At 36.8% G+C, this 12,992-nt stretch overlaps 3 protein-coding genes across 3 annotated transcripts; 2 read left to right on the top strand and 1 right to left on the bottom strand.

Moving 5' to 3' along the window:
• Window positions 1–445: 445 nt before the first annotated feature.
• Window positions 446–7,092, bottom strand: ptdss1b (phosphatidylserine synthase 1b). The gene is made up of 13 exons (XM_029513860.1): window positions 6,612–7,092; window positions 5,737–5,828; window positions 5,204–5,248; window positions 4,965–5,089; window positions 4,605–4,763; window positions 4,249–4,400; window positions 3,884–4,025; window positions 3,664–3,776; window positions 3,479–3,544; window positions 2,831–2,930; window positions 2,188–2,247; window positions 1,934–2,012; window positions 446–1,844 (listed from the first exon to the last, which is right to left on the bottom strand). The coding sequence occupies exons 1-13, from the start codon at window positions 6,788–6,790 to the stop codon at window positions 1,747–1,749; spliced, it is 1,410 nt and encodes a 469-aa protein (XP_029369720.1). The 5' UTR covers window positions 6,791–7,092; the 3' UTR covers window positions 446–1,746.
• Window positions 7,093–7,149: 57 nt separating this feature from the next.
• Window positions 7,150–10,529, top strand: mterf3 (mitochondrial transcription termination factor 3). Its single transcript, XM_029514519.1, has 8 exons — window positions 7,150–7,249; window positions 7,829–8,196; window positions 8,329–8,481; window positions 8,699–8,888; window positions 9,039–9,186; window positions 9,307–9,378; window positions 9,487–9,648; window positions 9,765–10,529. The coding sequence occupies exons 2-8, from the start codon at window positions 7,836–7,838 to the stop codon at window positions 9,957–9,959; spliced, it is 1,281 nt and encodes a 426-aa protein (XP_029370379.1). The 5' UTR covers window positions 7,150–7,249; window positions 7,829–7,835; the 3' UTR covers window positions 9,960–10,529.
• Window positions 10,530–10,696: 167 nt separating this feature from the next.
• On the top strand, window positions 10,697–12,678 carry uqcrb (ubiquinol-cytochrome c reductase binding protein). The gene is made up of 4 exons (XM_029514569.1): window positions 10,697–10,735; window positions 11,790–11,858; window positions 11,961–12,127; window positions 12,473–12,678. The coding sequence occupies exons 1-4, from the start codon at window positions 10,717–10,719 to the stop codon at window positions 12,548–12,550; spliced, it is 333 nt and encodes a 110-aa protein (XP_029370429.1). The 5' UTR covers window positions 10,697–10,716; the 3' UTR covers window positions 12,551–12,678.
• The last annotated feature ends 314 nt before the right edge of the window (window positions 12,679–12,992 follow it).

The following is a 12,992-nucleotide window of genomic DNA, read 5'->3' as shown; positions in this document are numbered from 1 at the left end:
GAAAGTGGTTATTTGTTTCTTTGCCTAATACTTTCTTGCATAGTAATTATTATATTTTATTTATAAATGCTTTTAACAGTGCTCTAAGATGCTTAAGTCATAATAATTATACAATTATACTATTTCATTTTAATTGTAGTGAGCTAACACTCTGTATACTGACTTGGCATCCCTGTGATGCTACTGTAATGTATTTTAAAGTTTGGCTGCATAATCGTTCTGTGTGGTCTCTTACACAAATATAGAAATCAAACTTTATAAAACATTTGTATTGTAAGAACTAAATTTTTTGATCCATGCTATACTGTTTCAGTTATTGTGCTCAGTTATTTGTACATGAAGGTGTGACAGAAATCAAGACGGTGAAATAAAGTTCAAAATAAATAAAGTTAGGAGCATCTAAAGCACTGTGACATACTCTCAACATTGGAATCACTGCAGCAGCTCTTAGGAAAGATTTATTTAAATAGTATCAACAAATACAAATTCAATCACAAGACATTTACTTAGTAACATTTCTCACACCAACAAGAGGTTGTAAAACACATTCTGACACAAAATATGTAAATATACTGTATCATTCAACAATTTAAGACCAATAGCTTACAATGCTATATCAGCTTCACATTGTATTAATTGGGGCCACTGAAAACAAAGCAAAAAGCAAAAAACACCATCATGATTATCCTCTGATTGAATGTAACCACAATGCTGTTGTATTGAATGTCACAGTAGTTTGTCAGTAGACCTTCCACACTGCTTACTTCTCTCCCCAACTACAAACAAATACAAAATTGTAATAACATACAATTCAACAGCTAAAAATGGTGGCAATTAAACCATGTAAGTGGTAAAATTGCTTCAGTAAAGCTTGGTTGTCCTTTGAATTTAAAGTGGAGAGAAAACCTTTACTGGTGCAATTTTAACTGAGGGAAATCAAACAGTAGTATTATATACAGCAGTAGATTACTGGATTATAGATAGGTGCAAATATACATTTGGCAAATATTATATGAACAATAACACATGAAAAAAATCTTAGTTAACATATAAATCATCACCAAATGACATGAGATTACAAAATGACATGGACAAAAATAATTGCAATCTTTAGTTTTTCTAGTAAAGCTATTAAATTCATTGACATAAAAATTCACAAACAACAGTAAGGAGATTAAGTGCAAACTAGTCCAATATGTTTGTGTGTGTATGTATGCACATTTTGGCACGCACATTTATATACTCAACAGTAATGTGGTCTGGTTTTCAAACCACATCTGAATGATAAATCTGGTATACCATGCACAGGTATGTGCATATGCTACGTTGTAAACAACATTCATTATTTAAGGCAGAAAATTAAAGCTGTACAATGATGTTGAGGGCAGCATGCCAGTATTTAAAATGCAAAAAGGCCAACCTTTTCATATTTCAGTGTTTATCAACTAAAAATAGTTCAAATTTTGCCACCGTTGCACAATATCAAAGATTTTCTACAATTGCCCAAGTCTGCTGGTATATGAAGCTTTCAGCTAAAACGGACATAGCTACTTGATAACCTGAAATAAGTTTAAGGCTTGGGGGTGTCTACTTCCTGGTCTGTAGGATTCTTCAAACTTTCAGTCCAACTCGAAACACAAATATCCATTAAATTTAAGCACATAGTTTTTGCATTTAATGCTTTCTCAAGCCTATGTACAACTCATCTCATTCAAAGGCAACATGAATACTATGCATTTCTCTCAATTATTGTCTCTTTCCTCCTTGGCCATTCACAAATCTGTTCCTTCCAGCAGCTCGCTTCCTTTTTGTAGTTTGTGAACTTCTCAAAGATTCCCTCTGATCTATGGAATAAAAAGGATATAGTTGTTTTTTACATTGAGGTACTAGTTTAATGAAAAGTTGTTAAAAGTCTGATAGTTGTGAGACTGACCTGCAACACCACCTGAGATGAAATTGCATGAGTCGACAGTACTGCTGTCATCACAGTCCTCGCTGGTCGCAAAAAAGCTCTGTAAAGAGAAGGACGCTCATTCGACATTTATGAAAAAACACTAATATGGTATACAAAAGTAATTTAAACAGCCTATATTACCACTGACATCTGTGTTGATTTGATGTTTAAATTTAACGTCCTCTTTAAACAGATACCATAGGAAAGCTTTATCTAGCACCAACATGTCTTACCTTCATTTTACTGTGCTCATACCAGACCATTCCATATAAACACATAAGTGTAATGAGTGCCTAAAGAAGAGGAAAAGAAAGACAACAGGAATATACAACAGACATTAATGAGTCTGCTCAAACTCTAAACTTTTTTTAAGATAAAACATTCCAAAAAACACATTAAGTGACCAGAAAGAGAAACCCCTTCACCTGCATAATGAAAGGATCTTATCTTTAACGCATATCTACAACACTCCTCCATAACCCACCGCATACAAAGGCACCAATGTTTTCGAGCTTGGATTTGTGTTAACCAAAGTATCTAGAACAGGCTTTAACCATTAACTAACTAAAAAGCATCATAGTGGGTGCTGGGAGTGCAGAGCAGAACACGGTTAAACCTGCAGAGTTATTTAGATTTTCCAAGGTGCCAATAGCTGCTAGAGCAGCAATGATAGCAAAACACAAAGAAAAAGGCATTTACCCATTAGCCTTGATAAGAATTGTCACCTTTAACACCAACATATTACAAGCCCATGTCAGATGTCAATACAGTAGTATAGGGACATCTTTATTTTTTGGATCATTTAATATACAGTAAATACATTCAAACCTTGTCTATGATGTTGAACTGTATACATTGACAAACACACACACTTACAAGACAGAGTAGCCACAGGAGTACATAGCGAATTTGTGTCTTGGAAAACAAGTCATGCCCAAATTTCACACATGCAAGAGCCTCCAGGAAAGCAATAGCCCTGAGGGGAAATATAAAAGTACAATGAAATCAGTAGTCTTGCTGCCCTTGAATTTTTAACCACATGCTGCTGTATTCAACAATGGCCCCCTCTCTTGGCAAAGTCATTTCACTGCAATTACACCTCTCCCAGGATGTGCCTGACATTTAAGACCAAGTGAAAGTAATCAATATGTTTCTCAATCAACAAGGAAAACCTTTTTTGGTATTTTAGTTTAATTTTTTAACAGGTTAGAACTAGCTAAGCTTCAGATGTGAGAGTCTTGCAAGCAGGCAGAGGGAGCCTGTCTCATTGCTATCGAAAATGGAGCAGAGGACATGAATGGCTTTGTGTCTGAGATGAGGTCGTGATGTTTTCAATTAAAAATTACCTCTAAGAGTTAGAAAGATGACTACTACAAGTGTTGTGATTTAACTGACAGGTAGATAAAAGCTAATTCTACTGAAATCTCTAGGCATGCAACAACAACAAGAAAAATGGTAGTTGACTGCCCTTCAAAGAATTTCTGGGACATACTAAGTTTGCAAAAGCAGACAATTGATACTTACCCAAAAACCCAACATTGTGTGCCAACTCGCTTACACTGAGTGTCTGTCAGGTATGCATAATATTGCCTGAAAAGTTCAAGAAAATGGGTCCTTTGAATTGTTTTCTTAATAACAATAAACTAAAAATTTTAGATTTAGAACTTGGTGTTTGTTTGGGTGGCGGTTAAATGTACTGTATCACCTACCGCACAGTGGGTGCAGTAATGACTCCAAAAAGGAGAATACGGCACCAGCTGAGTGGGTGAGAGGCCTGGAAGACGAAGATGTGCTTGAGGAAGAATGTATTCAACTCTGTTAGCTGTAAAGAAAAGTGACAACGGACAGACACTCTCAGTGGGTGGATGGTATTTCGTGGCAAATAAAACAGTAGAAAGAGCAGGATGGCACAATGGCCGAGAGACCTACCTGCCATAAGATCATGAAGAGGTAGATGCCCGCTAGCCTCTGGAAGGACGACTTTGGGTCGAACCACCGCACATAGGTCCAACTGGCTGGAGTAAACTGAAGTACGGCTCGCTTTATTTTTCCAGTGGTGGTGTGGATTTCCCTGAGCAGACAGAGTGTTACATTTTTTCAACAACCAACATTTTTACCTGGAGCTATTATTCCCCTTGTGCTCTTCTGCTGTGACATGGTATATCCTTGAATGTGATTCAAGATTATTATAATGTTGACTCTTGAATCACATTCTTGAATAATTTGATAGACATAACTAAGTATACTATATCTATTATTTAAAAAACAAACAGAAAAAAAAAAGTTTGACTGACTTGATACTGGCCCAGCGGTAGGTCCTCATCTCCAAAAAGTGGCAGACAGTCATACCCAGCCAGATGCCTCCTCCATTACATAAAAGTATGTCCAGTATCACTTGATCCCACCAGCACTCCGCAAAGTTTGGCAGAAGATGCATGAAAAACAGCTGTAAAAAGTGAGTGGGCTCAATAGTGAAAATCACATATATTTAAGTAGTTGTATCAATCAAGGAGCTTTGTATCTTTAGGAAAAAATACTGAATTGAAATTTAGTTAGTATGTTCTTTGAAGGACTGTTGCACTTTGTTTGACCATACACTCTGTGACAAAATCAATTGTGTATATCTGAGTATCCACCCTGCTGTAATAACCTCAGTGAATTCCCAGGTGATGCTGATGGTCCAACAGAGGCCGTAGCTACGGATGACCAAAGCCTTCATGGCCCAGCCTGCAAAGTGGCCAAATGCAAAGATATCAAAATGGCTCAGGATGCGCTCCCATGTTATCACTGTACAGTTTACAGCATATTCCTGTGGAACGAAAAAGCAAAAGTGATGAATTCCGAAGAGACAGCAGCCAACAAAAAAAGACAAAGAATACATTTTTGTAAAACAGAAATGTCCTATCCACATTAAGAAATCGTTTGACATTCTAGATTTTATGTGAACTTGCTCTGATGGTTCAGAGGAAAAAAAATAACTAGCTTATTGGGCACTCTTAACCCCCTTTACCATGATGTCAGCTTCCCGTTTAGCATAGCGAAGATTTGGGTCCAGCCAGTACATCAGAGTCTTAACCTGGTCCCAGTTGAGGAAGATGAGAAGGACCAGAAAGAGAAAGTAGAGTACACTGAGACCTACAAATGAAAAAAAATGAACTTAGATTGAAAATATATGAAAACCAGATCTTTTAGGAAAAGCCTATATACGTGGTGAGGTAATGGGTGAAGAAAATGGAGGCAAACACTTACCAAACACCATTCGCCATATCGCTGGGTGAGGCCTGGTAAAAGGTCCTGATGAAGAAAGCATCATAGGTCGGTGGTGCAAGCAGAAGTCAATTATAACGTAAAAACATAACTCACAGTCCACTCACTTGCTTTAATCCAAATCTTTCACCTGTCTGATTGGAGTTTACAAGATGTCATAAAGATAGTTGCCCTGTTATAATGACTTAACACTGTCATACTTGAAAACCAAGCTCTCTCAAACTGAATCCACGGTGGAGGACTGTGGGAGGCCAAAGAAAAAGGAGCCTAGTTTCCAAGGTCAAGAATGTTGAACATCCTTGTTCAAGCTAACAAACGAATAGATTGCCATTTTCTGTTTTAATTGAGAATAGTTACTCATATTTGTGGATAAACTAAACTAGAAGATTGTTGATGGATCATTATCATGTCATCTTCAGATTATTTCATTTTTTTAATCTTTCACAGGTTGGAACTGTAACTTAATCACATCCCGTTGGATGATGTAGCCAATACAATTGAGTTGAATAGTTTACCATTAGGAAAGGCCAGGACACTGATGACCAAGAAGAAGGAGACGACCACAAGAAGACCAACTCTGAGATTGTTGTCTGATTGCTCATCATCCCTGTCAAAAAACATGTTGCATATTATAAGGGGGATTATGTTGCTGGACATTCAACACTGGATTATATTCATAAGCAACTACAGGGGTGTTGAGGGGAAAGATTAACTTTAATGACGACTGCTGACTTCTTTGAAAACTAGGAGAGACCACTTTGTCTTTTTCCAGTAAATCAAAAACTATTTAAACTGTGAGAACCAGTTTGCTATATTAAAAAAATATGTAAAAATATTTATCTCAGTTACTGCCTTTCATGTTTCATATGACCGACTTCTGATCAATCACAGTCCTGTTAAGTGAGCAGTTGGTAGTGTAAACCAGGAGCTCTTAAAGCTATGGGGTGATCTTTGTTCAAGCAATGCAAATTAAAAAAATGAATTGATGATATTTGTTTTTTCAAATGAAAAAAAAAAATCTGAATTAAAGTCACCGTTGGTTCAGTAAGCGTTAAAAGGCGACAGCTTGACAACATTTTTATCGTAAAAAGCAGCGATCCTGATAACATTTGGTTGGATTGTTGAGACGTTTGACTTCAGGCCAGTTTCAAAAAGAAAAAAAAATCTGTCAGAAAAGTTACATTTTTTATGGAGCTCCTTTTTTGTCAGCAAGACAGTCTAATTGAGCATGTATGAGCATGTGCACAATGAGCGCTGTCACTACAGCTTTTCTGATTGGAAAAATTCAAGGTGTCGCAACCGTCCCGTGTTACCACTGCTCCTGATCTCCTCTACTATTAAACAACAATTAGCATGGGGAAAAAAACACACACTTTAGACGGTTATTTACCTGGTGAAGGCAAAGTACATCAAGCTGAGGACCGTGGCGGTCAGCAGGGTGATGGTGTGTGGCTTGTAGAAGAAATCAATACAAATATCATCCACTTGTTGCTCATTTATCATTCGGAAATATAACTTATAGTTGGTTTCATCCGTTCGCAGAGCTCGAGTCGTCACGGCGGCTGTCATGTCGCAGCTATGGGTTACTTACTGAATTGTAACGATAAAAAATTTTGTAACTAAAGCCAAAACAGTGTAAGATTAGATAGACATTACATTACGAAGAAGATCCATGCTGAAGCTCCACAAAGAAGGGCTGAACTACAGAGCCAGTCGCAGTGACCATCTGGAAAAAACTATGTGTTCTAACTCAAGACGACAAAACAAAACCATAACAAAATCATATTTTTTATATTATTAAGTCTAATAATGTATTATCCAAATAATTGAAACTTTATTTCAGAAATATTCAACCCATAAGTACATTTTGGCCACCCCTTTCACCCGCCGCTGTGGTAAATACCAATTTGTGACGTTCCTTCCGGTAGGTTCTTCCGGGGTCGAGCACATGAAAACAGTGGACGTCCAGAAATGAAAGATGATGTTGCTGGTCCCAGATGATTAAACATTTTTATTCAAAAACTATCTGTGAGTAAAAACATTTCTAATGCAACCAGCAAAGGCATTATTGGCCTGATATATGAAAATAATGTATCGTGAAATGTAGATATTGTTAAAAACGATTTATCTCAGATTTTAAACCGGATTACACATAAACTGCATCTACCACCATCAAATGAAAAAGGTTATTTATTCCAACAGAGTTAGAATTTTCTGGAGATAGAGATCTGGTGGTTAGGTTTTGTGATTTTTCTTTTTCCTACACGCCATCACACACGAATAGCTAAACTCGCAATCAGAGGTCAAATAACAAGAATCAGACTTTATTGCTTCCTTATAGCTATGGATTGGAGTTTGCCTATATTTGTTTTATCTGATAATCTTTCAGAAAATATGGAATTTTTACCTGGCGATAATAACAGAATAATTGCTATATTGCCTGGTATGGTTTTATATAGTCTTCATTTATATTCTCTTAATTGTGTTTCATTTTCTGTTCAACCCATGCTTCTTTCTGTATTTATTTGTTGAATTTGTAGACAAATGTTGTTCAGTTTGTGGGTTCTCTTATGGAAATATTTTGAATTTTCAAATATTTCTCTACAGAGTCACCATGGCTTCATCCTTTGCAAAGCTGTGTCTGAGATGCAGAAGTCCACTTTGCTCCAAGACAACAGCTGCTGCTTGGCAGCATTACACTCAAGCTCATCACTCCACGGTGGTTAAAACTGTAGTCACAAAAATACCAAATGGACTCCCGTCTTTCACAGGGCAACCCACAACAGGTTTGGCAAGACAGAGGTGGAAACAACAGATGCTTGGCTATAGAGACTTAATGGTCAAACATCTGGCAACTGAGGCTAAGAAAGACAAGCTCACAGAAGAGTCATCAAGAACTGATGTTGTGCAATACAAGGGCCCCCCGCTGCCAATCAGAGAGGCTGTCTCATTGGATCACAGTCAGGCACCACTAGGTATATAATGGGTTGCTGTTATATGAGCATATTCAATGAGCATCAGCATTTATGATTTAATTAAATTTGTTTGTTGGTTTGTTTTTGTCTTGGGTGACAAGTATATTCAGTCTATATTTTTTCATTAAACAGATATGGACAGTGCTGCTGGATTTTCTGCATTGGAGGAGATCAGTGATGAAGAGGCTATCAGTATATGTATTCCTCCAGGCATACCTCCAACTTCGACCTCTCTTAAAGATTATGTTGACAAATCTGAGACTCTCTGCAAGCTGGTACAACTGGGTAAAGAAATTTACATGTACAAGTATAATGGGGAAAGCAGTTTCCCATTTTTGTTCTGTTTTTTTTTTTTTCTTTTATGCATGTTTTCATGTTGACCTCAGTAGGACTATCAATCACTTAGGGCACAGCTAATTGGGATCCCGATGAATAAAGCAGTGACCTTTAAGTTTTCAGTTCACTCAGACTCTGATTATTGCAACTCTTTATCTTACTGCAGGTGTTAATCTGTGGAAGCTTGAACAGAGGCCTAATGTGGGCTCCATGCTGCTGAGGCTCGACTTCAACACAGATGTGGCTCCAAGGCTGCTGTTTCTCAAAGAGATTGGGGTAGAGGACTCTCGCCTTGGCTATATCATCACACACAACCCCTTCATTCTCACTGAGGATTTGGAAAACCTGCAGACCCGGTAATACGAAGGGAGGTTCAGAAAAACATTTACTAAATTTCTTTATTTTAAATCAGTTTGTTGAGCTTAAACTATGACACTGTCTCTCCTGTAGTAGTGTCAGGCAAATTCTGTTCTAAGACTAATTGTCCCCTTTTTTTGTTTGTGAAGGGTGAACTATCTGAAGTCAAAGAAGTTCAGTGAGGACACAATTGCATCCATGGTTTCCAAAGCTCCATATCTGCTAAACTTTAGTGTGAAGAGGTTGGACAACAGATTGAGTTTTTATCATGAACAACTCAACCTCAGTGCTTCTAATGTAAGCTTTCTACAAAGATGAACACAGCTTCTTTCATTTTTTCCTACAAAGAAAGAAATGGTGAATACAACAATGGAAAAAAGAATAGGGAATTATAATTGGTTTTGGTTCTCTTTGCAGATTCGGAATCTTGTTGCACGTCTACCCAGATTACTGTGTGGCAGTTTGGAGCCCGTTAAAGAAAATCTCAAGGTACTGAAATGAAAAAATATACCAAAACTGTATTCTTTTGTAACTGCCTGCTATACATTTTTTTAAAATATATTTTCATTCTTTTTATGTCTGTGTGTAACGACTTAGGTCTGTGAAATAGAGTTTGGATTTAAGGGAAATGAGATCCAACAAATAGTTACTTCTGTCCCAAAAGTTCTGACTGCAAATAAAAAGAAGTTAACTCAAACATTTGACTTCATCCACAACACCATGAAGGTACCCCATCACCTGATCGCCAAGTTCCCACAGGTACATTGACCTGCTGAATGCCAACTGCTTTACCAGTTTTTGATGGATGTGGAGTCATTTTTATTTCTGATTTGTCAATATTTAGAGTTATAATTTGAGTATATTTCCTCCAATAGGTCCTGAATAGCAAGTACTTGCGTGTCAAAGAGCGGCACCTGTTCCTTGAGTACCTTGGAAAAGCTCAGTATGACCCAAACCTGCCCAACTACATTTCCCTGGACCGACTGGTGTCCTTGCCAGATGAGATTTTTTGCATTGAACTAGCTTTGACCACACTGGATGATTTTTATTTGTTCCAAAAAACATTGTAATTCCACCTTTGACATTAAAGTGGACTTCAACAAAAAGGGGCTTTGCATGTAGAATTAGTATTATCATGACAGATTCATTGAACATATCGTATATTTGATATGAAACATTTATTTTGTAAATGTGATGTTTAATAAATGTAATTTACCATGACTGGTGAAATGTCACTGCTGTAGGTTCATCTACTCACAGATTGTACTTCAATACAAATAGAAATATTTTTTATTTCACATGTATATTAATATTGTTCCACTAAATTATACAACTTAATATTTTACATTGAGACCACTCTGACGCAGGTTTATTAAAAAAAAAACTTACTTTATTTTCATTCAGAACAAAGTTTCGTTGCATTGGCTCAAGAATAGTGCAATACATGTATAAACAGATAAATAAGGATGTCCCAGAGTATCATCCGACTATATCAAACTATGTTTAACTTTGTTTTTTTCCCTTATTTAATTTCACACCATCATATTTTTCTTTTCGATGACCTCTGCTGTGATTGCTCAACATTCATGAGGTCACACTTCAGATAAAAGGCAATTCTTTTAAATGCATCCTTTTTCATTCAATTGATTCATTAAAACCATTTAACGACGAAAATGTTACAATGTTTATTACGGTCTTGCAGTAAATGTCTGTAATGTATTTAATTAAAACTTATTTTTAACGTATTTATCTGCAACGAACGACTCGCGCATGTTGAGAGCAATAGTCTTTTCCCATGAAGCACCGCGGTTCCTCTCAGCAGTAAAGATGGCGACGAGGGCACCAGGTAAAAGACCATCGTTTTTTTTTTATGTATTACCAGATTTTAATTAATTTACGAAAGATTGTGCTACACTGCTACGGCAAGACGAAGAGAATATTGTTTAACATAACACTATGGTTTGTTTATCTGTCCAGGAAGAAAACGCCTTTTAGCCCACTTGACTTGCGTTTGTCCTTTAGTGTCCCCGTGCTAACTGATGCTAAGGGTGTTTGTTCGCCAGCGTTAGCTTCCTCAGCTACTGCTTGTTCTTATCAAAGTGACATAAACACAATATTATTGTGTTTAAAAGATCGCGGTCCGTACCTTATTTCGTTTTGTCGTGAAATGTTTACTAAGCAGGTGTTGCCGCGGTTTTGGTGTTAAGCTGTTCAGGGTTAGCTAATAATGTAGCTGAATGATTTAACTGCATGATCTTAGATGGATGTGCTATCTGCTGTTTGTCGGCCCCTGTTTTGAGCCTGACTCAGATCATGTGACCTGAAAGTCACAGATTATGCTTTCAAAATTTGTCCTTACACAAATTTATATGGGGATAATTCACCCGAAGTTATTTACATAACAGATCTAAACGATCAGGTACTATGTAATTCATTACAATCGTATTCAGTAGTATTCAGATTTTTACTACAGTACAAGATGAAATTCAATAATATAATATATACTTCATACATACTTTATGGCAAAGTTAAAGTCTTGCTTGCCAAGCATTAGCTCTTGAAAATGCCTCTTTTTTAGCACATTACCTATTAGAAACAGAATACTTGATTTACCTGTTGTGGGGACAATAGATCATTAATACTGATGCATCGGTGTGAAGCAGCATTCCACTGTTACAACTACATAAAATAATTTTGGTAGTTGTCTGTATTTGCTTCCTTCCACTGAAAAATCTTCGAAATTACTGGATAAGAAAATTGCAATTGTATTCAAGTAGTCGTAATATTGAAACAGTTTGAGCCATTGTTATGTCCTCTTTTGTAGCTAAATTTAAATGGTCTTGGTCTTAAATTCATGTGATGCTGTCTAACTCATCCTCTGTTGTCTTTTTTACTCACAGTAGCGACAGGCAGGCTAGCCTTTGGATTCCGCAAATGGTTTTACAACCTGAGTGGCTTCAACAAGTATGGTAAGAGAAATATGTTGACAAGAATAGAGTTAAAAATCCAGCAATTCTGCCAGTTTTAATTTTCAATAGTGAATGTTGAGCATTTTATGTTTCCTGTATCAGGTTTAATGCGCGATGACACACTCTATGAGGACGCAGATGTGAAAGAGGCCCTGAAGAGGCTTCCAGAGAACCTGTACAATGAGAGGATGTTCAGGATCAAGAGAGCCCTGGACCTGTCTATGAAGGCGCAGATCCTCCCTCAAAACCAGTGGACAAAATTTGAAGAGGTAAGAATACTGAAAATTTCTTTTCTTCAGTGTGGCGCTGGTGTTTCACATGAAAGCAGTGTTTTGGAGTGTGAAATATTAAATGGGGATAATTATGAAGTATTTTCAATAGAAATTGTTTCATATTGGATTCATACTTTTTTTTTTTTTTTAAACAAGTAAAAAGGCGCACATCACCAATAGAAAACAAAATGTTCTTTGTGTAGTTTATTTGGGAAACTCAAAAAGGATCAGGACAAAATTTTGTCAAATCTTAAAGAGAGAAAAGGAGGAAGGTTTTAATAGAAGTGCATTTGTTATAATGACCCCGCCCTATTAAACTTACAAAAAAGTTTTTCCATTCAGGATACCAGATACCTGTTACCATATCTGAATGAAGTGATTCGTGAGAGGAAAGAAAAAGAAGAGTGGATGAAGAAATAGACGGTTCCTGGTGAAAGCTGTTAATTGCCATCTTCAGTCGGTGCAGCGTTGTCCCCTGATGTAATATTTAAAATAAAATGTAATCTCTATAAAACAGTGCTCATTAAAAATGTAAATTTTTGAAAATCTGCAAGTGTCTCTCTATGCCAGTGCTTCTCAAAGTGTGGGGTGTGACCCAACGGAGACATGACAGGTGGAGCGCGGAACAGGAGGAAATTTTCAATTTAATGCCTATCTTACTGTAAATGCTTTTCTTTATTGACAAAGATAATTCACTCTAAAGAAAACACCCACACACAATAATAATTAATGGCTAAAATGATTAATGAGCATTAGGAGACTGGGAGAGAAATGTAACCTAGGACTAAAGTGCGAAAAACAATGATTGACGTCGGGATGATAATTGCAGCGGGACAACAAGGTAACAGGTAGCTGTGAGCAA

The sequence above is a fragment of the Echeneis naucrates genome, chromosome 11 (genome assembly GCF_900963305.1).
Source record: "Echeneis naucrates chromosome 11, fEcheNa1.1, whole genome shotgun sequence".
In the NCBI taxonomy this organism is placed as follows: Eukaryota; Metazoa; Chordata; class Actinopteri; order Carangiformes; family Echeneidae; genus Echeneis; species Echeneis naucrates.
The sequence above is the reverse complement of the archived record's forward strand: the minus strand, read 5'-3'. Positions and strand labels throughout refer to the sequence as shown.

Excerpts from the sequence above, each read along its gene's own strand:
- ptdss1b (XM_029513860.1), bottom strand. The coding sequence starts at position 6,790 with ATGACAGCCGCCGTGACGACTCGAGCTCTGCGAACGGATGAAACCAAC. Across the intron at positions 4,764-4,964 it reads AACGGGAAGCTGACATCATG|GAATATGCTGTAAACTGTAC; the intron begins GTAAAGGGGGTT and ends TTCGTTCCACAG. Across the intron at positions 4,401-4,604 it reads TCACCTGGGAATTCACTGAG|CTGTTTTTCATGCATCTTCT; the intron begins GTTATTACAGCA and ends CACTTTTTACAG.
- mterf3 (XM_029514519.1), top strand. The coding sequence starts at position 7,836 with ATGGCTTCATCCTTTGCAAAGCTGTGTCTGAGATGCAGAAGTCCACTT. Across the intron at positions 8,482-8,698 it reads CTGCAAGCTGGTACAACTGG|GTGTTAATCTGTGGAAGCTT; the intron begins GTAAAGAAATTT and ends ATCTTACTGCAG. Across the intron at positions 9,379-9,486 it reads CCGTTAAAGAAAATCTCAAG|GTCTGTGAAATAGAGTTTGG; the intron begins GTACTGAAATGA and ends GTAACGACTTAG.
- uqcrb (XM_029514569.1), top strand. Across the intron at positions 11,859-11,960 it reads GAGTGGCTTCAACAAGTATG|GTTTAATGCGCGATGACACA; the intron begins GTAAGAGAAATA and ends TTCCTGTATCAG. Across the intron at positions 12,128-12,472 it reads AGTGGACAAAATTTGAAGAG|GATACCAGATACCTGTTACC; the intron begins GTAAGAATACTG and ends TTTTCCATTCAG.